At 39.1% G+C, this 18,719-nt stretch overlaps 1 protein-coding gene across 4 annotated transcripts in view; it reads left to right on the top strand.

Annotated features, from left to right (window-relative positions):
* The window catches only part of ADAMTSL1 (ADAMTS like 1), a 1,017,570-nt gene that overhangs the window by 741,531 nt on the left and 257,320 nt on the right, over positions 1–18,719 (top strand). For all 4 annotated transcript variants that reach the window (XM_016960664.3, XM_016960663.4, XM_003312011.6 and 1 more), the window contains one exon: positions 1,439–1,596. In XM_016960664.3, the coding sequence (XP_016816153.2) occupies positions 1,439–1,596 (158 nt within the window). The remainder of the gene's footprint in view (positions 1–1,438; positions 1,597–18,719) is intronic.

The following is an 18,719-nucleotide window of genomic DNA, read 5'->3' as shown; positions in this document are numbered from 1 at the left end:
CTAGTCTGCCCCCTTGGCTCATCTTTAATTAGATGTACCTTGAGAAGGACAGCTGTAAGCCTCTTGATAAAATGGAATCAGATGCTCAGATCAGGCCTACAACTGCAAGATTTTCCTAAAACTAAGTTAATTGATGTCCTAGAAATATTTCTACAAGTGCCTGTGAGGCAGTTTGAGGAATGAAGGCTGGAGGAAGGAGATTTAGTGCAGTTGCTTTCCCCTGATGACAGCAACGTGATTTCCTCCCTCCAATATTCCTTTAATGTGCCCTGTATTTTTCGGTGGGATCCCCTCTGTTCCAGGGCAAGGGAGTGAAGCCTGGCCTACTCTAGAAGAAAGGCTCCACAGACTTCATCTGAGAATCACTGGGCATTTAATTGAACACCAAGGTTTTCCAGTTGTTGATATTCTTTGCAATAGAGAACTACAAGTAGACCCCCTCTACAATAATGTAATACAAGTACTTTAGGTACTTGAGTGCCTCCAGAGACCTTAAAATTGTTTTAACCCAGAGCCCCACCCAAGCACTCCATTTTTCTGCTGAGGAATCTCTGCCAAAACCAAACGTTCTTGTCAAGTTTTGGAACCCATTAGCCTTAGTTCATCCATCTTTCTTCGTGCAACATAACAGACAGTTGTTCTAAATCACCCCTCAGTCACATGAGAACTTAGTCTTCTCTGAATCACACAACATAATTACCATCATCCCCAGCATGCTCTGATTTTCTACAACAAAACATGCTTCATAGGCTTTGTCGTTGGCCAAATCTGGATTTGAATGCTCCAGAAATAAAGGTTTTTTTTCTATCTTAAGCAGTTGTGAAATACCTTATATATGCATAAAGCTGAACTAAGTATCAAAATGGATTTTAAAAAGAGAATACTGAAAATGATAGTTCTTGTTCTTACATCACTATCGTTTCTTCATTTTGAGCAATGGCATCAGTGCAGTAAGTAACCAGAAAGTATAAATAAACAGAGGTTAATTCACGAATATAAAGTCATACGGGTACTGAGGCAACTCAGAGATACACCCTGGATCTTGTAGAGCAAAAAGAAAACTGGAGGGTATCCTAGGCTGAGGGCCATCAAGACTGAAGTCAAAAAGAGACATATGAGAATTGGTTTAGTCAAAGGAATAGGGTTGCAGTAAAGCGGGATGCCCAAATAACATCATCTGGAGAGTCAAAGATTTTTTTGACAGGAACCCTTGAATGCCTGGCTAATGACTTTTGAAATAATTTCAACTCCAGCATAAATTCCTATGTGACTCAGCAGTGCCTGTATAGTTTGTTGATATCACAATTTCAATTTTGTCAGCTATATAAAGAATGATGTGTCTCCCTTACCTAGCTCTAAACATTGTTGCATGAAATGTGCTTGCCTGTGGTTGCCCTAGGAACATCTTTCTCTCATCTTCATGTGTTTGATTATATAGATCTGGAAACCAAAACCCTCCAGGGGGCTAAAGGTGAAAACAGTCTCAGCTCCACAGGAACTTTCCTTGTGGACAATTCTAGTGTGGACTTCCAGAAATTTCCAGACAAAGAGATACTGAGAATGGCTGGACCACTCACAGCAGATTTCATTGTCAAGGTGAGCCCTATTTAGATACCTCCTTTTCAAGCCACATCCCAAATGATGTTACTTATAATTTCCTGAGCAGAGAGCGACTTTTGGTTCTGACATATGTTTGGAAAGCCCATTTGTTACCCAGGAAATGTTTAATCTGAGGGTGTTGAGCTAGCTGCATCCTGGACCTTATGAGGACATATGGTATTTCAAGGTCATAGGAAATCTTTATTATATAATTAATACAATCTTTATTATGTAATTAATAAAATAATCCCACCTAAGAGGCCAATGTGTCATAAGTTGGTGGCTATAGATTGTTTTTAAAATAGTTTAGATACAGTCATTGACTTATATAGGCTAACCTCAGTAAAAGAGAAAAACAAACTAATTATCCATCAACTTGGTCAACTGATCATTCTTCCAATGGCAAGCTCTGTTTTCTTTTGTACTGGCAAGAAAACTAAGTTGTTTCCTTCTATCAGAGCTTCCCTAGTCTTCAAGGTAATATAAAACACATTGCTGGAAGCAACATGCACATTCTGCTGGAAAAATGCACACACTAGAAGAACTTTTGGGAATCACAATAAAATAAAACATATTTTTTCCTTCAGTAGGTCAGGAGGACCTGAAGGATTTCAGCTGTAAAGCTGTAAAACTTGTAATGTGTCCAGGACTCCATAAATTTTTCATCATGGGACCTGGAGCCAGAGGACATTTGATTTAAGCTAAAGCTTGATGACCCCATGGCAGCTGGAAGTAAGAATGCATATAGGAAAATGCAATAGGCAGTAAGGTTGGAGGGAGAAAGGTTCCAGAATACTGTCCTCCATCTCCATCTGCATGGTAGTTCTTTTTAATCCAGTCCAGACGCCAGCCACATGAACGTGAGCAAGAAGCTACAAGCCATCCGAGGTAGCTCACAATAGAAATGATGCTGTAGGTAGTTAAATGATTTCCGTTAAGCAAGAAAATCCAGTAAAGAAGTGAAAGATGTCTTTATTCTTTGAAGCCCTTTGAGTACCATTAAATAGACCAAGTATACTATAGTAATTTCCCTAGTGGCCTTGTGAGAGTTAATACACATACTGAAATTATGTAACTGGATTCAAGCAATATTACTTACATTGGAACAGCTCACGGCATTGTCAAATGTGTTACATCTATCCAGTTGCCTTCTGCACATCACTGCTTGAATAACCCATAGGCACAACAAGCCCGACATGCCTAAGTTTAACTTGAGCCCCAGAAACATGCTTTATAATCTTTATTTTTTTAAATCTTATAAATGAAGACACTGTCTGCCCAGGCAAGTCAGAAACCTTTGATTCACCCTGATTTTCCCTTCTATATGCCACCGGTCAGACTTCATCCAAACTATCTCTCAACATTGGTTTTTCTCCTCCATCCTTGCTGCCACTGCATTAGCGCAGGCCTTTACTTTTTCTCATCTGAACTAGTACCATGGACCCTGAGCTAGTTTACCAGCCTCTGATTTCATTGCCTATGTTACCTTCAGAGTGTGTTTCCTAAAATCCCTTTCCTAATCCTTCATAACCCCTCACCTTCACTCATTGCCTCTAGGTTAGAAGACAAATCCATAGCACAGTATCTGCTACTCTGGTTTAGCTGGATTGTGCCCACCTTTCCAACCTCACCTTTGACTTTTCCCCTTCTGTTTCAGCCCTGAATGATGGGCAGGTCCCCCAGCACCTTACACTCTCATAATTCATTACCTTTGCAGGATGCTGTGCCCTCTACCTGGAATGCTCTTATCTTGTCTTCTTCCATTCTCTTCACTATCTCTTATTTCTTCTTCAAGATCTCCTCCTTCCAGGAGTATTCTTTGACTCTACCCCAAATTTCTTTCTGTATCTCCCCACCTCTGTGTTCCTTGAGAGAAGAAACTGAATTGTATTTGTCTTCATATCTCCATAAGAAGAATCTAATAAGCACTAACAAGTGCTGGATAAATAAGGAATTTTTGCCACACAACAATTGTTTAAATAGAGCTGATGCTGACATCTCTATTATACCCACAAGGAAACTTAGCTTCAGGAAAGTTGAGTGACTTGCCTGAGTTCACACTGATGGGAAGCCAGCACTGAAAATCACATCTCTTTACTTCTGGTCCAGAACGCTTTTAATATTTTGTGTTGCTTCTAAGAGTATATATCTTTTTCTTCAGTGTTTCTTTAGAAAACACTGGGAATCAAATAAATGTAAAGTTATTCTAAGATAGATTATGTAATTCTTAAATTAGTTTGCTTAAACTTTAAAATGAGCCAGATTATTGAAGTACGTACAGAAAAAAAGAAGAAAATTATCTTTTTTCTAGTACTTCGTAATGAAACAACTTTCTCTTCCCTAATTTTCCTCAGAGAAATAGCTGAAAACAAGATATTACTATTGATTATTTATCATTTTTCATGATTTAGCTTTTATAATTATATATATCATATGAATTAAGCTTTCAGTAGCATTCAAAGTATAGTCTCTTTTGCATTGTGTATATAATACATATGTATAGTTGATTAATCAAATTCTCTTTATAGATTTAAATGGCCATGTACCTAAGTCTCAAACCAACCTCACCTTGACAAACGTCATTAGAAACACCAGAATCCATCTTCACAATCAGCAAAATAACATCATCCTTGAGATGGGGTCATTACCCTGGCAATCTGGTGGTATGAAGTCAGGTGATTCAGAAAGCGGAATAAACCAAACATACAGCAGAAAGCCATCAGTGTGGTGCTTACACAGAGGCCATGACTATCTGGGTCTTCACAGAGAGCTATCCAACAGCTATTTGAAGATTTTTTTTTCTTCAAGGCATGGCAGGATTTTATTTTTGAGATGTGGACATTCTCTTAAAACAGTCTAATTGAAATAAGTTCTCTTTTAATTTTTATTAATTAATTTTTAATTGATGAGTAAAAATTAGATTCATCATATACAACATGTTTTCAAATATGTAGACTTTGGGGAACAGCTGAACTGAGCTAATTAATATATGTGTTACTTCACGTATTTATCAATTTTTTGTGTTGAGAACACTTAAAATCTATCTCTTGGCAACTTTCACAAATACAATACATTGTTATTAACTGCAGCCACGGTTTTGTAGGTAGATCTCCTGAACTTATTTCTCCTAATGAAATTTTGTATCTTTTGACCAACGTTTCCCCCACAGTTCACTTCCACCCCAACCCCCTGGTAGCCAATATTCTACTCTGTGTTTCTATTAGGTCAATTGTTTTAGATTGGACACAGAAGTATTATTAATATCACGCAGTATTTGTCTTTCTGGGCCTAGCTTATTTCATTTAACATAATGTTCTCCAGGTTCATCCACATTGTCAAAATGACAGGATTTTCTTCTTTTTTCAAAGCTGAATAGTATTCCATTGTGCATACATATTACATTTTGTTTATCTGTCTGTTGATGAACACCTAGGTTGATTTCACATCTTGGCTGTTGTGACTAGTGCTGCAGTGAACACGAGAATGTAGATATCTCTTCAACACACTGATTTCATTTCCTTCGAGTATATAACCAGGAGTGAGATTGCTGGATCATATGGTAGTTCTGTTTTTCAAATTTTTTTAGAAATCTTTATACTGTTTTCTACAATGGCTGAATCAATTTACATTCCCACCCATAGTATCCAAGGGTTCCCTATTCTCTACATCCGTGCCAATACTTATCTTTTGTCTTTTTGATAACAGCAGTTCTATAAGGTGTAAGGTGATATTATAGTACCGAATGCCTTTCCCTGATGATTAATGATGTTGAGCATTTTTAAATATGCCTGTTGGCCATTTGTATGTCTTCTCTTGAGAAAAATCTATTCAGATCCTTTGTTTATTTTTCAGTCAGATTGTTTTCTTGCTATTGAGTTGTTTGAGTTTCTTGTATATTTTGGATATTAGCCCCTTATCAGATGTGTGATTTGCAATTTTTTTCCATTCTGTAGGTTGTCTCTTCAATCTGTTGATTGTTTTCTTCACTGTGCGGAAGCTTTTTAGTTTAATGTAATCCCATTTATCTATTTTTGCTTTTGTTGCCTGTACTTTTGGGTCATATTCAAAAAATTGCCCAGACCAATTGCAGATTGTCACCTACGTTTTCTTCTAGTAATTTTATAGTTTCAGGTCTTACACTTAAGTCTTTAATCCAGTTTAAGTTGATTTTTCTGTATAGTGTGAGATATGGGTCTGATTTTATTCTTCCACATATGGAAGTTTTTCCAAACACTACTGTCCTTTTCTCAGCAACTTTGTCAGAAAATCAATTGGCCTTAAATTTCTGGATTAATGTCTGGGCTGTCTTCTCTTTCATTGGTCTATGTGTCTGTTTTTAGACTGGTACCATGTTATTTTCATTATTATAGCTTTTCAGTAGATTTTGAAATCAGGTCGTATGATGCCTTTAGCTTTTTTCTTTTTTGTTCTAGATTGCTTTGGCTATTTGGGGTATTTTGTGGTTCCATTTGAATTTTAGGGTTTTTTTTTCCATTTCTGTGAAAAATGTCATTGGAATTTTGGGGGAGATTGCATTAAATCTGTAGATAGTGTTGGGTAGTACGGACATTTAACAATATTAATTCTTCCAATTCATAACACATGATATCTTTCCATTAATTTGTGTTTTCTTCAATTTTTTCATCAATCTTTTATAGTTTTCAGTGTCCTTCACTTTCTTGATTAAATTTACTCCTAAATATTGGGGGTTTTTGGTAGGTATTATACATGGGATTGTTTCCTTAATTTCTTTTTTGAATGGTTTATTAGTGTATAGAAATGCTATTGATGTTTATATGTTGATTTTTTTATCCTGCAACTTTACTGAATTTATTGATTAGTTCTAAAAGTTTTTTGGTGGATGCATTATATATTAATTTAAGCACTTCATTGCTTTTCGAAAAAGATATTGCAGGAATCAGAATGGCCACTTGTCAGTATCTCCACGGAATTTTATTTTTTTATTTTTATTTTTTTTAATTATTATTATACTTTAAGTTTTAGGGTACATGTGCACAATGTGCAGGTTAGTTGCATATGTATACATGTGCCATGCTGGTGTGCTGCACCCATTAACTTGTCATTTAGCATTAGGTATATCTCCTAATGCTATCCCTCCCCCCTACCCCCACCCCACAACAGTCACCAGAGTGTGATGTTCCCCTTCCTGTGTCCATGTGCTCTCATTGTTCAATTCCCATCTATGAGTGAGAACATGCGGTGTTTGGTTTTTTGTCCTTGTGATAGTTTACTGAGAATGATGATTTCCAATTTCATCCATGTCCCCACAAAGGACATGACCTCATCATTTTTTAAGGCTGCATAGTATTCCATGGTGTATATGTGCCACATTTTCTTAATCCAGTCTATCATTGTTGGACATTTGGGTTGGTTCCAAGTCTTTGCTATTGTGAATAATGCCGCAATAAACATACGTGTGCATGTGTCTTTATAGCAGCATGATTTATAGTCCTTTGGGTATATACCCAGTAATGGGATGGCTGGGTCAAATGGTATTTCTAGTTCTAGATCCCTGAGGAATTGCCACACTGACTTCCACAATGGTTGCACTAGTTTACAGTCCCACCAACAGTATAAAAGTGTTTCTATTTCTCCACATCCTCTCCAGCACCTGTCCTTTCATGACATTTTAATGATTGCCATTCTAACTGATGTGAGATGGTATCTCACTGTGGTTTTGATTTGCATTTCTCTGAGGGCCAGTGATGATGAGCATTTTTTCATGTGTCTTTTGGCTGCATAAATGTATTCTTTTGAGAAGTGTCTGTTCATATCCTTCGCCCACTTTTTGATGGGGTTGTTTGTTTTTTTCTTGTAAATTTGTTTGAGTTCATTGTAGATTCTGGATATTAGCCCTTTGTCAGATGAGTAGGTTGCAAAAATTTTCTCCCATTTTGTAGGTTGCCTGTTCACTCTGATGGTAGTTTCTTTTTCTGTGCAGAAGCTCTTTAGTTTAATTAGATCCCATTTGTCAATTTTGGCTTTTGTTGCCATTGCTTTTGGTGTTTTAGACATGAAGTCCTTGCCCATGCCTATGTCCTGAATGGTAATGCCTAGGTTTTCTTCTAGGGTTTTTATGGTTTTAGGTCTAACGTTTAAATCTTTAATCCATCTTGAATTGATTTTTGTATAAGATGTAAGGAAGGGATCCAGTTTCAGCTTTCTCCATATGGCTAGCCAGTTTTCCCAGCACCATTTATTAAATAGGGAATCCTTTCCCCATTGCTTGTTTTTGTCAGGTTTGTCAAAGATCAGATAGTTGTAGATATGCGGCATTATTTCTGAGGGCTCTGTTCTGTTCCATTGATCTATATCTCTGTTTTGGTACCAGTACCATGCTGTTTTGGTTACTGTAGCCTTGTAGTATAGTTTGAAGTCAGGTAGCATGATGCCTCCAGCTTTGTTCTTTTGGCTTAGGATTGACTTGGCAATGCGGGCTCTTTTTTGGTTCCATATGAACTTTAAAGTAGTTTTTTCCAATTCTGTGAAGAAAGTCATTGGTAGTTTGATGGGGATGGCATTGAATCTGTAAATTACCTAGGGCAGTATGGCCATTTTCACGATATTGATTCTTCCTATCCATGAGCATGGAATGTTCTTCCATTTGTTTGTATCCTCTTTTATTTCCTTGAGCAGTGGTTTGTAGTTCTTCTTGAAGAGGTCCTTCACATCCCTTGTAAGTTGGATTCCTAGGTATTTTATTCTTTTTGAAGCAATTGTGAATGGGAGTTCACTCATGATTTGGCTCTCTGTTTGTCTGTTATTGGTGTATAAGAATGCTTGTGATATTTGTACATTGATTTTGTATCTTGAGACTTTGCTGAAGTTGCTTATCAGCTTAAGGAGATTTTGGGCTGAGACAATGGGGTTTTCTAGATATACAATCATGTCATCTGAAAACAGGGATAATTTGACTTCCTCTTTTCATAATTGAATACCCTTTATTTCCTTCTCCTGCCAAATTGCCCTGGCCAGAACTTCCAGCACTATGTTGAATAGGAGTGGTGAGAGAGGGCATCCCTGTCTTGTGCCAGTTTTCAAAGGGAATGCTTCCAGTTTTTGCCCATTCAGTATGATATTGGCTGTGGGTTTGTCATAGATAGCTCTTATTATTTTGAGATACGTCCCATCAGTACCTAATTTATTGAGAGTTTTTAGCATGAAGGGTTGTTGAATTTTGTCAAAGGCCTTTTCTGCATCTGTTGAGATAATCATGTGGTTTTTGTCTTTGGTTCTGTTTATATGCTGGATTACGTTTATTGATTTGCATGTATTGAACCAGCCCTGCATCCCAGGGATGAAGCCCACTTGATCACAGTGGATAAGCTTTTTGATGTGCTGCTGGATTTGGTTTGCCAGTATTTTATTGAGGATTTTTGCATCAATGTTCATCAAGGATATTGGTCTAAAATTCTCTTTTTTGGTTGTGTCTCTGCCCAGCTTTGGTATCAGGATGATGCTGGCCTCATAAAATGAGTTAGGGAGGATTCCCTCTTTTTCTATTGATTGGAATAGTTTCAGAAGGAATGGTACCAGTTCCTCCTTGTACCACTGGTAGAATTCGGCTGTGAATCCATGTGTTCCTGGACTCTTTTTGGTTGGTAAGCTATTGATTATTGCCACAATTTCAGATCCTGTTATTGGTCTATTCAGCGATTCAACTTCTTCCTGGTTTAGTCTTGGGAGAGTGTATGTGTTGAGGAATTTATCCATTTCTTCTAGATTTTCTAGTTTATTTGTGTAGAGGTGTTTGTAGTATCCTCTGATGGTAGTTTGTATATCTGTGGGATCGGTGGTAGTATCCCCTTTATCATTTTTTATTGCGTCTATTTGATTCTTCTCTTTTTTTTTTTCTTTATTAGTCTTGCTAGCAGTCTATCAATTTTGTTGATCCTTTCAAAAAACCAGCTCCTGGATTCGTTAATTTTTGAAGGGTTTTTTTTGTCTCTATTTCCTTCAGTTCTGCTCTGATTTTAGTTATTTCTTGCCTTCTGCTAGCTTTTGAATGTGTTTGCTCTTGCTTTTCTAGTTCTTTTAATTGTGATATTAGGGTGTCAATTTAGTGGGAATTTAGTGGGAAATTTAGTGCTTCCCTCTACACACTGCTTTGAATGTGTCCCAGGGAGTCTGGTATGTTGCATCTTTGTTCTTGTTGGTTTCAAAGAACATCTTTATTTCTGCCTTCATTTCGTTATGGACCCAGTAGTCATTCAGGAGCAGGTTGTTCAGTTTCCATGTAGTTGAGTGGTTTTGAGTGAGATTCTTAATCCTGAGTTCTAGTTTGATTGCACTGTGGTCTGAGAGATAGTTTGTTATAATTTCTGTTCTTTTACCTTTGCTGAGGAGAGCTTTACTTCCAACTATGTGGTCAATTTTGGAATAGGTGTGGTGTGGTGCTGAAAAAAATGTATATTCTGTTGATTTGGGGTGGAGAGTTCTGTAGATGTCTATTAGGTCCGCTTGGTGCAGAGCTGAGTTCAATTCCTGGGTATCCTTGTTAACTTTCTGTCTTGTTGATCTGTCTAATGTTGGCAGTGGGGTGTTGAAGTCTCCCATTATTATTGTGTGGGAGTCTAAGTCTCTTTGTAGGTCACTCAGGACTTGCTTTATGAATCTGGGTGCTCCTGTATTGGGTGCATATATATTTAGGATAGTTAGCTCTTCTTGTTGAATTGATCCCTTTACCATTATGTAATGGCCTTCTTTGTCTCTTTTGATGTTTGTTGTTTTAAAGTCTGTTTTATCAGAGACTAGGATTGCAACCCCTGCCTTTTTTTGTTTTCCATTTGCTTGGTAGATCTTCCTCCATCCTTTTATTTTGAGCCTATGTGTGTCTCTGCACGTGAGATGGGTTTCCTGAATACAGCACACTGATGGGTCTTGACTCTTTATCCAATTTGCCAGTCTGTGTCTTTTAATTGGAGCATTTAGTCCATTGACATTTAAAGTTAATATTGTTATGTGTGAATTTGATCCTGTCATTATGATGTTAGCTGGTGATTTTGCTCGTTAGTTGATGCAGTTTCTTCCTAGTCTCGATGGTCTTTACATTTTGGCATGATTTTGCAGCGGCTGGTACCGGTTGTTCCTTTACATGTTTAGTGCTTCCTTCAGGAGCTCTTTTAGGGCAGGCCTGGTGGTGACAAAATCTCTCAGCATTTGCTTGTCTGTAAAGTATTTTATTTCTCCTTCACTTATGAAGCTTAGTTTGGCTGGATATGAAATTCTGGGTTGAAAATTCTTTTCTTTAAGAATGTTGAATATTGGCCCCCACTCTCTTCTGGCTTGTAGAGTTTCTGCCGAGAGATCCGCTGTTAGTCTGATGGGCTTCCCTTTATGGGTAACCCGACCTTTCTCTCTGGCTGCCCTTAACCTTTTTTCCTTCATTTCAACTTTTGTGAATCTGACAATTATGTGTCTTGGAGTTGCTCTTCTCGAGGAGTATCTTTGTGGTGTTCTCTGTATTTCCTGAATCTGAATGTTGGCCTGCCTTGCTAGATTGGGGAAGTTCTCCTGTATAATATCCTGCAGAGTGTTTTCCAACTTGGTTTCATTCTCCCCGTCACTTTCAGGTACACCAATCAGACGCAGATTTGGTCTTTTCACATAGTCCCATATTTCTTGGAGGCTTTGTTCGTTTCTTTTTATTCTTTTTTCTCTAAACTTCCCTTCTCACTTCATTTCATTCATTTCATCTTCTATCACTGATACCCTTTCTTCCAGTTGATGGCATTGGCTCCTGAGGCTTCTGCATTCTTCACATAGTTCTCGCGCCTTGGCTTTCAGCTCCATCAGCTCCTTTAAGCACTTCTCTGTATTGGTTATTCTAGTTATACATTCGTCTAAATTTTTTTCAAAGTTTTCACCTTCTTTGCCTTTGGTTTGAATTTCCTCCTGTAGCTCGGAGTAGTTTGATCATCTGAAGCCTTCTTCTCTCAACTCGTCAAAGTCATTCTCTGTCCAGCTTTGTTCCGTTGCTGGTGAGGAGCTGCGTTCCTTTGGATGAGGAGAGGTGCTCTGTTTTTTAGAGTTTCCAGTTTTTCTGCTCTGTTTTCTCCCCATCTTTGTGGTTTTATCTACTTTTGGTCTTTGATGATGGTGATGTACAGATGGGTTTTTGGTGTGGATGTCCTTTCTGTTTGTTAGTTTTGCTTTTAACAGACAGGACCCTCAGCTGCAGGTCTGTTGGAGTTTGCTAGAGGTCCACTCCTGACCCTGTTTGCCTGGGTATCAGCAGCGGTGTCTACAGAACCGCGGATTTTCGTGAACCACGAATGCTGCTGTCTGATCGTTCCTCTGGAAGTTTTGTCTCAGAGGAGTACATGGCTGTATGAGGTGTCAGTCTGCCCCTACTGGGGGGTGCCTCCCAGTTAGGCTGCTGGGGGGTCAGGGGTCAGGGACCCACTTGAGGAGGCAGTCTGCCCGTTCTCAGATCTCCAGCTGCGTGCTGGGAGGACCACTGCTCTCTTCAAAGCTGTCAGACAGGGACATTTAAGTCTGCAGAGGTTACTGCTGTCTTTTTGTTTGTCTGTGCCCTGTCGCCAGAGGTGGAGCCTACAGAGGCAGGCAGGCCTCCTTGAGCTGTGGTGGGCTCCACCCAGTTCGAGCTTCCCAGCTGCTTTGTTTACCTGAGCGATCCTGGGCAATGGTGGGTGCCCATCCCCGAGCCTCGCTGCTGCCTTGCAGTTTGATCTCAGACTGCTGTGCTAGCAATCAGCGAGACTCCGTGGGCGTGGGACCCTCCAAGCCATGTGCGGGATATAATCTCCTGGTGCGCCATTTCCTAAGCCCGTCGGAAAAGCGCAGTATTTGGGTGGGAGTGACCCGATTTTCCAGGTGCCGTCTGTCACCCCTTTCCTTGACCAGGAAAGGGAACTCCCTGACCCCTTGCACTTCCTGAGTGAGGCAATGCCTCGCCCTGCTTCGGCTCGCACACGGTGCACTGCACCCACTGTCCTGCGCCCACTGTCTGGCACTCCCTAGTGAGATGAACCCAGTACCTCAGATGGAAATGCAGAAATCACCCGTCTTCTGCGTAGCTCACGCTGGGAGTTGTAGACCAGAGCTGTTCCTATTCGGCCATCTTGGCTCCTCCCTCCTCCATGTAATTTTATTGCCAAAATATCATTTTTGTTTCTTTAAAAGGAGAAGACTTTTTTGTGCAAAAGGAAGATTTTTGTGACAGTGAGCAATTGTTATATATTGCCCTTAGTTCTAAAATAATGTTTTGGAATATCCTTCTCTTGCCACCTTTAAAACTGGACTGAATTCTCATCTTGCTTCCTAGAGCAGCATTTCTTCTAAAAATTTTAAACTTGTACCCTTGGCTCTACATACATTTTTGACAATGCCAGTTTAGTGTGGTAGAATAGATAATCTGCTGCTTACTGGGTGTGTGACCTTAAGAATATTGCTTTGCCTCATCAAACCTGTTTACTCTTTTATGGAATGGTAATAAAATACTCCCTACTCCTGAAGGAACCTTTTTGAGGGATTAAATGAGATAATATATATAAAAGTGGATAGATCCAAATTACTTACTTTCCATCTTTTTGAAACACTTTAACTTTCAGTCAAACCAATCACTATACTCTATCTAAACAACAGCAGGAAGCTGCTTTGCTGAAGATGGTGAGAGGCTGACGCATTTACCAGTGGTATACCCAGGAACAATGTGGCAGATGTAGCCATTAAGATAAATGGCTATGAGAGCAGACTGGGGGTGACATCTGTCAGTACATTAATTATTAGAGGTGATCTGGCCATCATCTGGATAACTGGCTGGCTTAGTATCCCCTCCCTCCCTTACCATGCCATGTGCATCTTTTCTGAAGCTGCAGACCCAAGGAAAGAGAATGACTTTCCCAGGTAGAAGAGTCCTCCTTAGTCATAGGTCCATTCTTCATTAGAACCTCCAACTCAGCTCTACCTGTTAAAGCAGCTAAGATATTTTGGTACATATTCTGGTTTTGCCCACTTGAAAGATCTATGCAGAAAGCCAGATTAGACAGAGAAGAAGGTGATCGATGAATATCTAAGCTACCAAAGTAGCAGAAACACACAGCAGAAGAGAAAACAATAGCAAACTCAGAGCTAAGAGCACTAACTCATAATTCATGCACTGATAACAAGAGAACACTTATTTCCTGCAGAGGACAATTTTTAAAAGGTATTGCATATCTATAGTTGGAAAATTTGGTTAGGAAGAGTGGCATCATTGCAATTGTTACCAAAATTGCATCTTGGAGAATTCTAAGGGAACAGAAACTTTGCGATTTCTGCTTGCATCAGTTAGAGTATTAGGCAAAGATGATGCCTTCATATTTTGTTCTAGATAGCCTTGAACATAACCTTGCACACAATTCAGGATACAAAACTTGCTTTTATTATAAGAGGTAACAATACAAGGAGTCTGGAGAGAAATCCCATGTCCAAAATAATGGGAATTTATTAAGTTTATAAAATTATATATATATATATATATATATTTCCTTCATTTAGCAGATGATTGATACATGAGGCAGATTGACCATCCTATATAGTATCTTCCCTCTCCTAGCTTATAATGTCATTTGGAAGATAAAAGACTAGATAGACAGTTTTGAAATAGTGATACATATCATTGAATACTAAAGAAAAAAAGACACATAGTGAAAGCTATAGATATGCACTACAAGCTAATATGCTTAAGAAAGCCTTTGTGGTGGGTGGATCACTTGAAGTCAGGAGTTCAAGACCAGCCTGGCCAAGATGGTGAAACCCCATCTCTACTAAAACTACAAAAATTGGCTGGGCGTGGTGGCAGGCATCTGTGATCCCAGCTACTCGGGAGGCTGAGGCAGGAAAATCGCTTGAATCCAGGAGGCGGAGGTTGCAGAGATTGCACCATTGTACTCCAGCTTGGGTGACAAGAACAAAACTCCATCTCAAAAAAAAAAAAAAAAAGGAAAAAAAAAGAAAGCCTTGTGATACTGGGCAGCCTGTAAATCTTGGGTAGGATTGAAATACAGTTAGTCCTCTTCTTACAATAACCAACAACAAATTTTTTACTTTATTTTGGTGAAACAGCAATATGCATTCAATAGAAAATTTATTTCAAGTACCCATACAACCATTCTTTTTTTCACTTTTAGCACAGTACTTAATAAATTATATGAAATATTCAACACTTTATTATAAAACATGCTTTGTGTTAGATGATTTTGCCCAACTGTAGCCCAGCACATTTAAGGTAGGTGTGGGGAAGCTGGGATGTTTGGTAAGTGAGGTGTGTTAAATGCATTTTCAACTTACAATATTTTCAACTTAAGATGGGTTTGTCAGGATATAACCCCATTGTAAGTTGAGGAGCATCTGTAACCAATTCCTTTATCCACTGGAGGCTGAGGTTTGGCCAACGTGTAATCCCAGATTGGTTTCACCCTGACACCCAGCCTGTTTCTAGACAGTCTCCCCATTTCAGTCAACCCATGCTTATAAAAGGGAAAACCATTGTCCTAAGCCATGTGTTCTTGAGAGGAAAAGTTTACATCAACTGTAGGAAAGAGAAGAAGTGAATAGTAAGTACTGGTTCATTTTCCTACCCAACTTTTAGAGGTAGTGACTCTGCCAATATGCCCCTTTTGCTGATAGATGCCAAGCATTTAGAACTGAGCTAATCAGAATATACTGCATTTCTTGTTAGATTTAACACATTGTTTTGCCCATCACACAGCTAGGTTTAGGATGCAGAGACAGAGAACTGGTTCCTCATCTTTCTTTCACTCTTGAGAGTTGCATATCCCTGCCCAATCCTGCCTCGCTCCCCACACCACAATATTAAGCTCAGCTCTCGTCATTGGTTTCCTGTCCTCCTCCTCCATCTGACCACTGGGACAATCCTTCAAGAAGGCTACAGTCTGCTTTGCCACTCAGTATCTCCTTCCTGACAAATCTTTGCCACCCTCTTCGTTCTTTAGACAACATTATATCTGTTGTTTCCAGAGAAGCATCTCTGATCTACTGCCCTACTCAAGGGTTGTGGGCAGCATTAATCATAACCCTGAGCTAGTTAGGTTGAGCACAGTGGCTCATGCCTGGAATGCTGGCACTTTTGGGAGCTGAGGCAGGAGGACTGCTTGAGCTCAGGAGTTTGAGACTAGCCTGGGCAACTTAGTGAGACCCCATTTCTATGAAAAAGAAAAAAAAAACGAACTCTAAGCTAGGGGCCTATGGGCTGAACTGCACTATTTTCCAATATGGAGGTCTGGAGTTCTAGAAAAACTAGAAAACTCTATAAGAAGTATAGCGGTAAAGTTGGGTACTAACATTTTTTAAAATCATTTTTAATCTACTAATGCCTAATCTTAGCATTTCCAACTGTTAAAATTATCAGGTATTTCAAACAGTGAGACAACTGAATCTGTTTCATTCCCATAGTAAGTAGCATTTTGGCAAGCCCTCTTCACTATACTGTCCTACCTAAAAAGACAGCCTTCCAAGGAGGGTAGAAAGTGCTCTTGGGGTTGGGTGTGGTGGCTCACGCCTGTAATCCCAGCACTTTGGGAGGCGGAGGCAGGTGGATCACCTGAGATCAGGAGTTTGAGACCTGCCTTGCCAACATGGCAAAACCTCGTCTCTACTAAAAATACAAAAAATTAGCTGGGCATGGTGGTGGACACCTATAATACCAGCTACTCGGGAGGTTGAGGCAGGAAAATCGCTTGAACCCGGGAGACAGAGGTTGCAGTGAGCTGAGATCATGCCACTTCACTCCACCCTGGGTGACAGAGTGAGACTCCATCTCAAAACAAAGTGCTCTTGGATAAACATTGTTTTGTAATAATATTGCTTCCATTTATGAATTTTATCATTTGATGATAAAATCAAGTGTTCAGTAACATCTTCAAGGAAACTGGCAGATGTATATAAAAAGATAATGACTCATCTAATAATTTATCACAAACAATAGTTAGAAATTTCAAAAGTACCTGAAAGGTATATAATTCAGTTGTTTGTTCATTCATGCATTCATTTATTCAGCCATTGTTTGGATACCTACTATGTGCCAGACATTGTAGATGATGCTGAAAAATGATGAGCAGGATAAATGTACCTGCCTCCATGGAGTTTTCAGAATGTGAAGGAGAAAGATAAGATCACAATTATTTCAAAATTAGGTATTTATAGATATATAACTGCTATAAGGAAGATTTTATTATTGTTGCATATCTTTTCAAGCCCAAACAAAAGCATTTTAAAATAGTCTTAATAGCAGTTCCTGAGGATACAGTATCTGTGTCAACTACCAGAACAGCCAAAAATTAAGTCTAGTAGACTGACACATTTAATCAACAGATTTACCAGTTTTCCATGTTATTCTCTCCCTAGCAGGCATACTGATGTATGTTCACTGTTTCCAAGCTTTCCAAAGTCATGACATCCCTGTCGCTCTGAGAGCAGTGTGACCAAGTCACATAACACCGTGGATCCCAGCTCAGAGATACACAGTAGTGGTTTACCTGTGGCTTCCTTTTGCCTCCCTGTCCTCATGAGAGCAGCGACTGAACAGCTAAGCCAGGTTGGGGGGACCCCTGACTGCCAGCCCCCTTGCTGGCCCATCTGAGGCAACAGCTTCTACATCAGTGAGAGAAAGAAACTTAGGGAAAATCCCAAAGCTCACATATTGCCTTTTGCCATTGAAAAAGGAAAAGATGCTTTAACAGTGCTTTATCTGGAAAAGCCTTTGTGTGCTTAATGATGTCTTCATGTGTTTATACTATCTCCTTGATTCCTTGAATTTTACATGGAATTAAAGCTCAACCATAACCCCCCATACACATTTCTATGGCCCTCCAGCTCTGTCATGACAGTGCAGTCAATTGCTATGGAAAATTTTTGTCTCGTCTTTTCATGTTAGTGTGAGAAATCATTATGTTGAATTAGAAACACTGAAACATTGTGATTATAGAAAGAAGAGCTTGGTTCAAATACTCTTTTTTATTAACATAAGGAGGTCAAAATTACATATACCAGATGTGTTTAGCTCCCTAAACCAAATGTGTCAAACTGAAGCTTTCTAGAACAGAGTTTCTCCAAGTATTATGATGTTATATCCTCCTCACATTGGCTGTAAGAAGCTAAGATTTTTTTCCCTTACTTCCCAGGACTCAGGTTAACATTCCAAAAAGAACATCTGCAAAAACAAACAAAAAAAGCAAAAAACAAAAACAAACAAACAAAAAAACCTCATCTCTTTGAATCTAAACAAATGCTCTGGTCTTTTATTTTTTCATGAATCTTGTGTTTAAATGAAAGTTTTTTTCTTATAACTTTCCAGTGTGATAACCACACATCCCAAGAGAGCTAGAGGCTTTTGTGAGCTTAAAAAAAAGAAGAACTTTCCAAGGAATGTGATTAATACTACATCCCTAAGCAAGCAATTAGGTACCCTTGTATCTGACACATAAAAATGAGAAATAGAAATCTATAGGCAGTGCTCTTTTTTTGTGAAAGACACTGTATTGCTTCAGCTGTTTTTGTTTTAAAGTAGGGAATGGTATCACTGTTTATTCTAATTAGAAAATACGTAAATGCTCTACAGGTCAAAATCCCAGGGTATGAGACATTCTGTAGGGTTTCTCTCTTCCTTCTTTCCACCTCTCTCAGACTTTCTGAGAAACATTTCCATATTCCCATCTAAACTCCAAAAACTGATGTAGAGTTTAGCATCCATCACTTTTTCTTGGCCCTGTTTCTTCAATATTCTTATTTTCCCCCTGTATCCTAGATGTTTAATCCACTTGTTAAATTAAGTAGCACAGAAATAGGGCTATTTTTAAAATAATCTGAAGGCCAAATCCATCAATTTATCCTACATTATGGGCAATTAAGAAAATGGTAAGACTTGGCCAGGCACGGTGGCTCACACCGGTTATCCCAGCACTTTGGGAGGCCGAGGCGGGCAGATCACGAGGTCAGGAGATCGACCATCCTGGCTAACATTCTGAAACCCCGTCTCTACTAAAAATACAAAAAATTAGCCGCGCACGGTGGCAGGCGTCTGTAGTCCCAGCTACTCGGGAGGCTGAGGCAGAAGAATGGCGTGAACGCGGGAGGCG

Source organism: Pan troglodytes, chromosome 11, assembly GCF_028858775.2.
Source record: "Pan troglodytes isolate AG18354 chromosome 11, NHGRI_mPanTro3-v2.0_pri, whole genome shotgun sequence".
NCBI classification, from domain to species: Eukaryota; Metazoa; Chordata; class Mammalia; order Primates; family Hominidae; genus Pan; species Pan troglodytes.
Note: the sequence above shows the minus strand (reverse complement) of the source record. Positions and strands in the feature narration are given on the sequence as shown.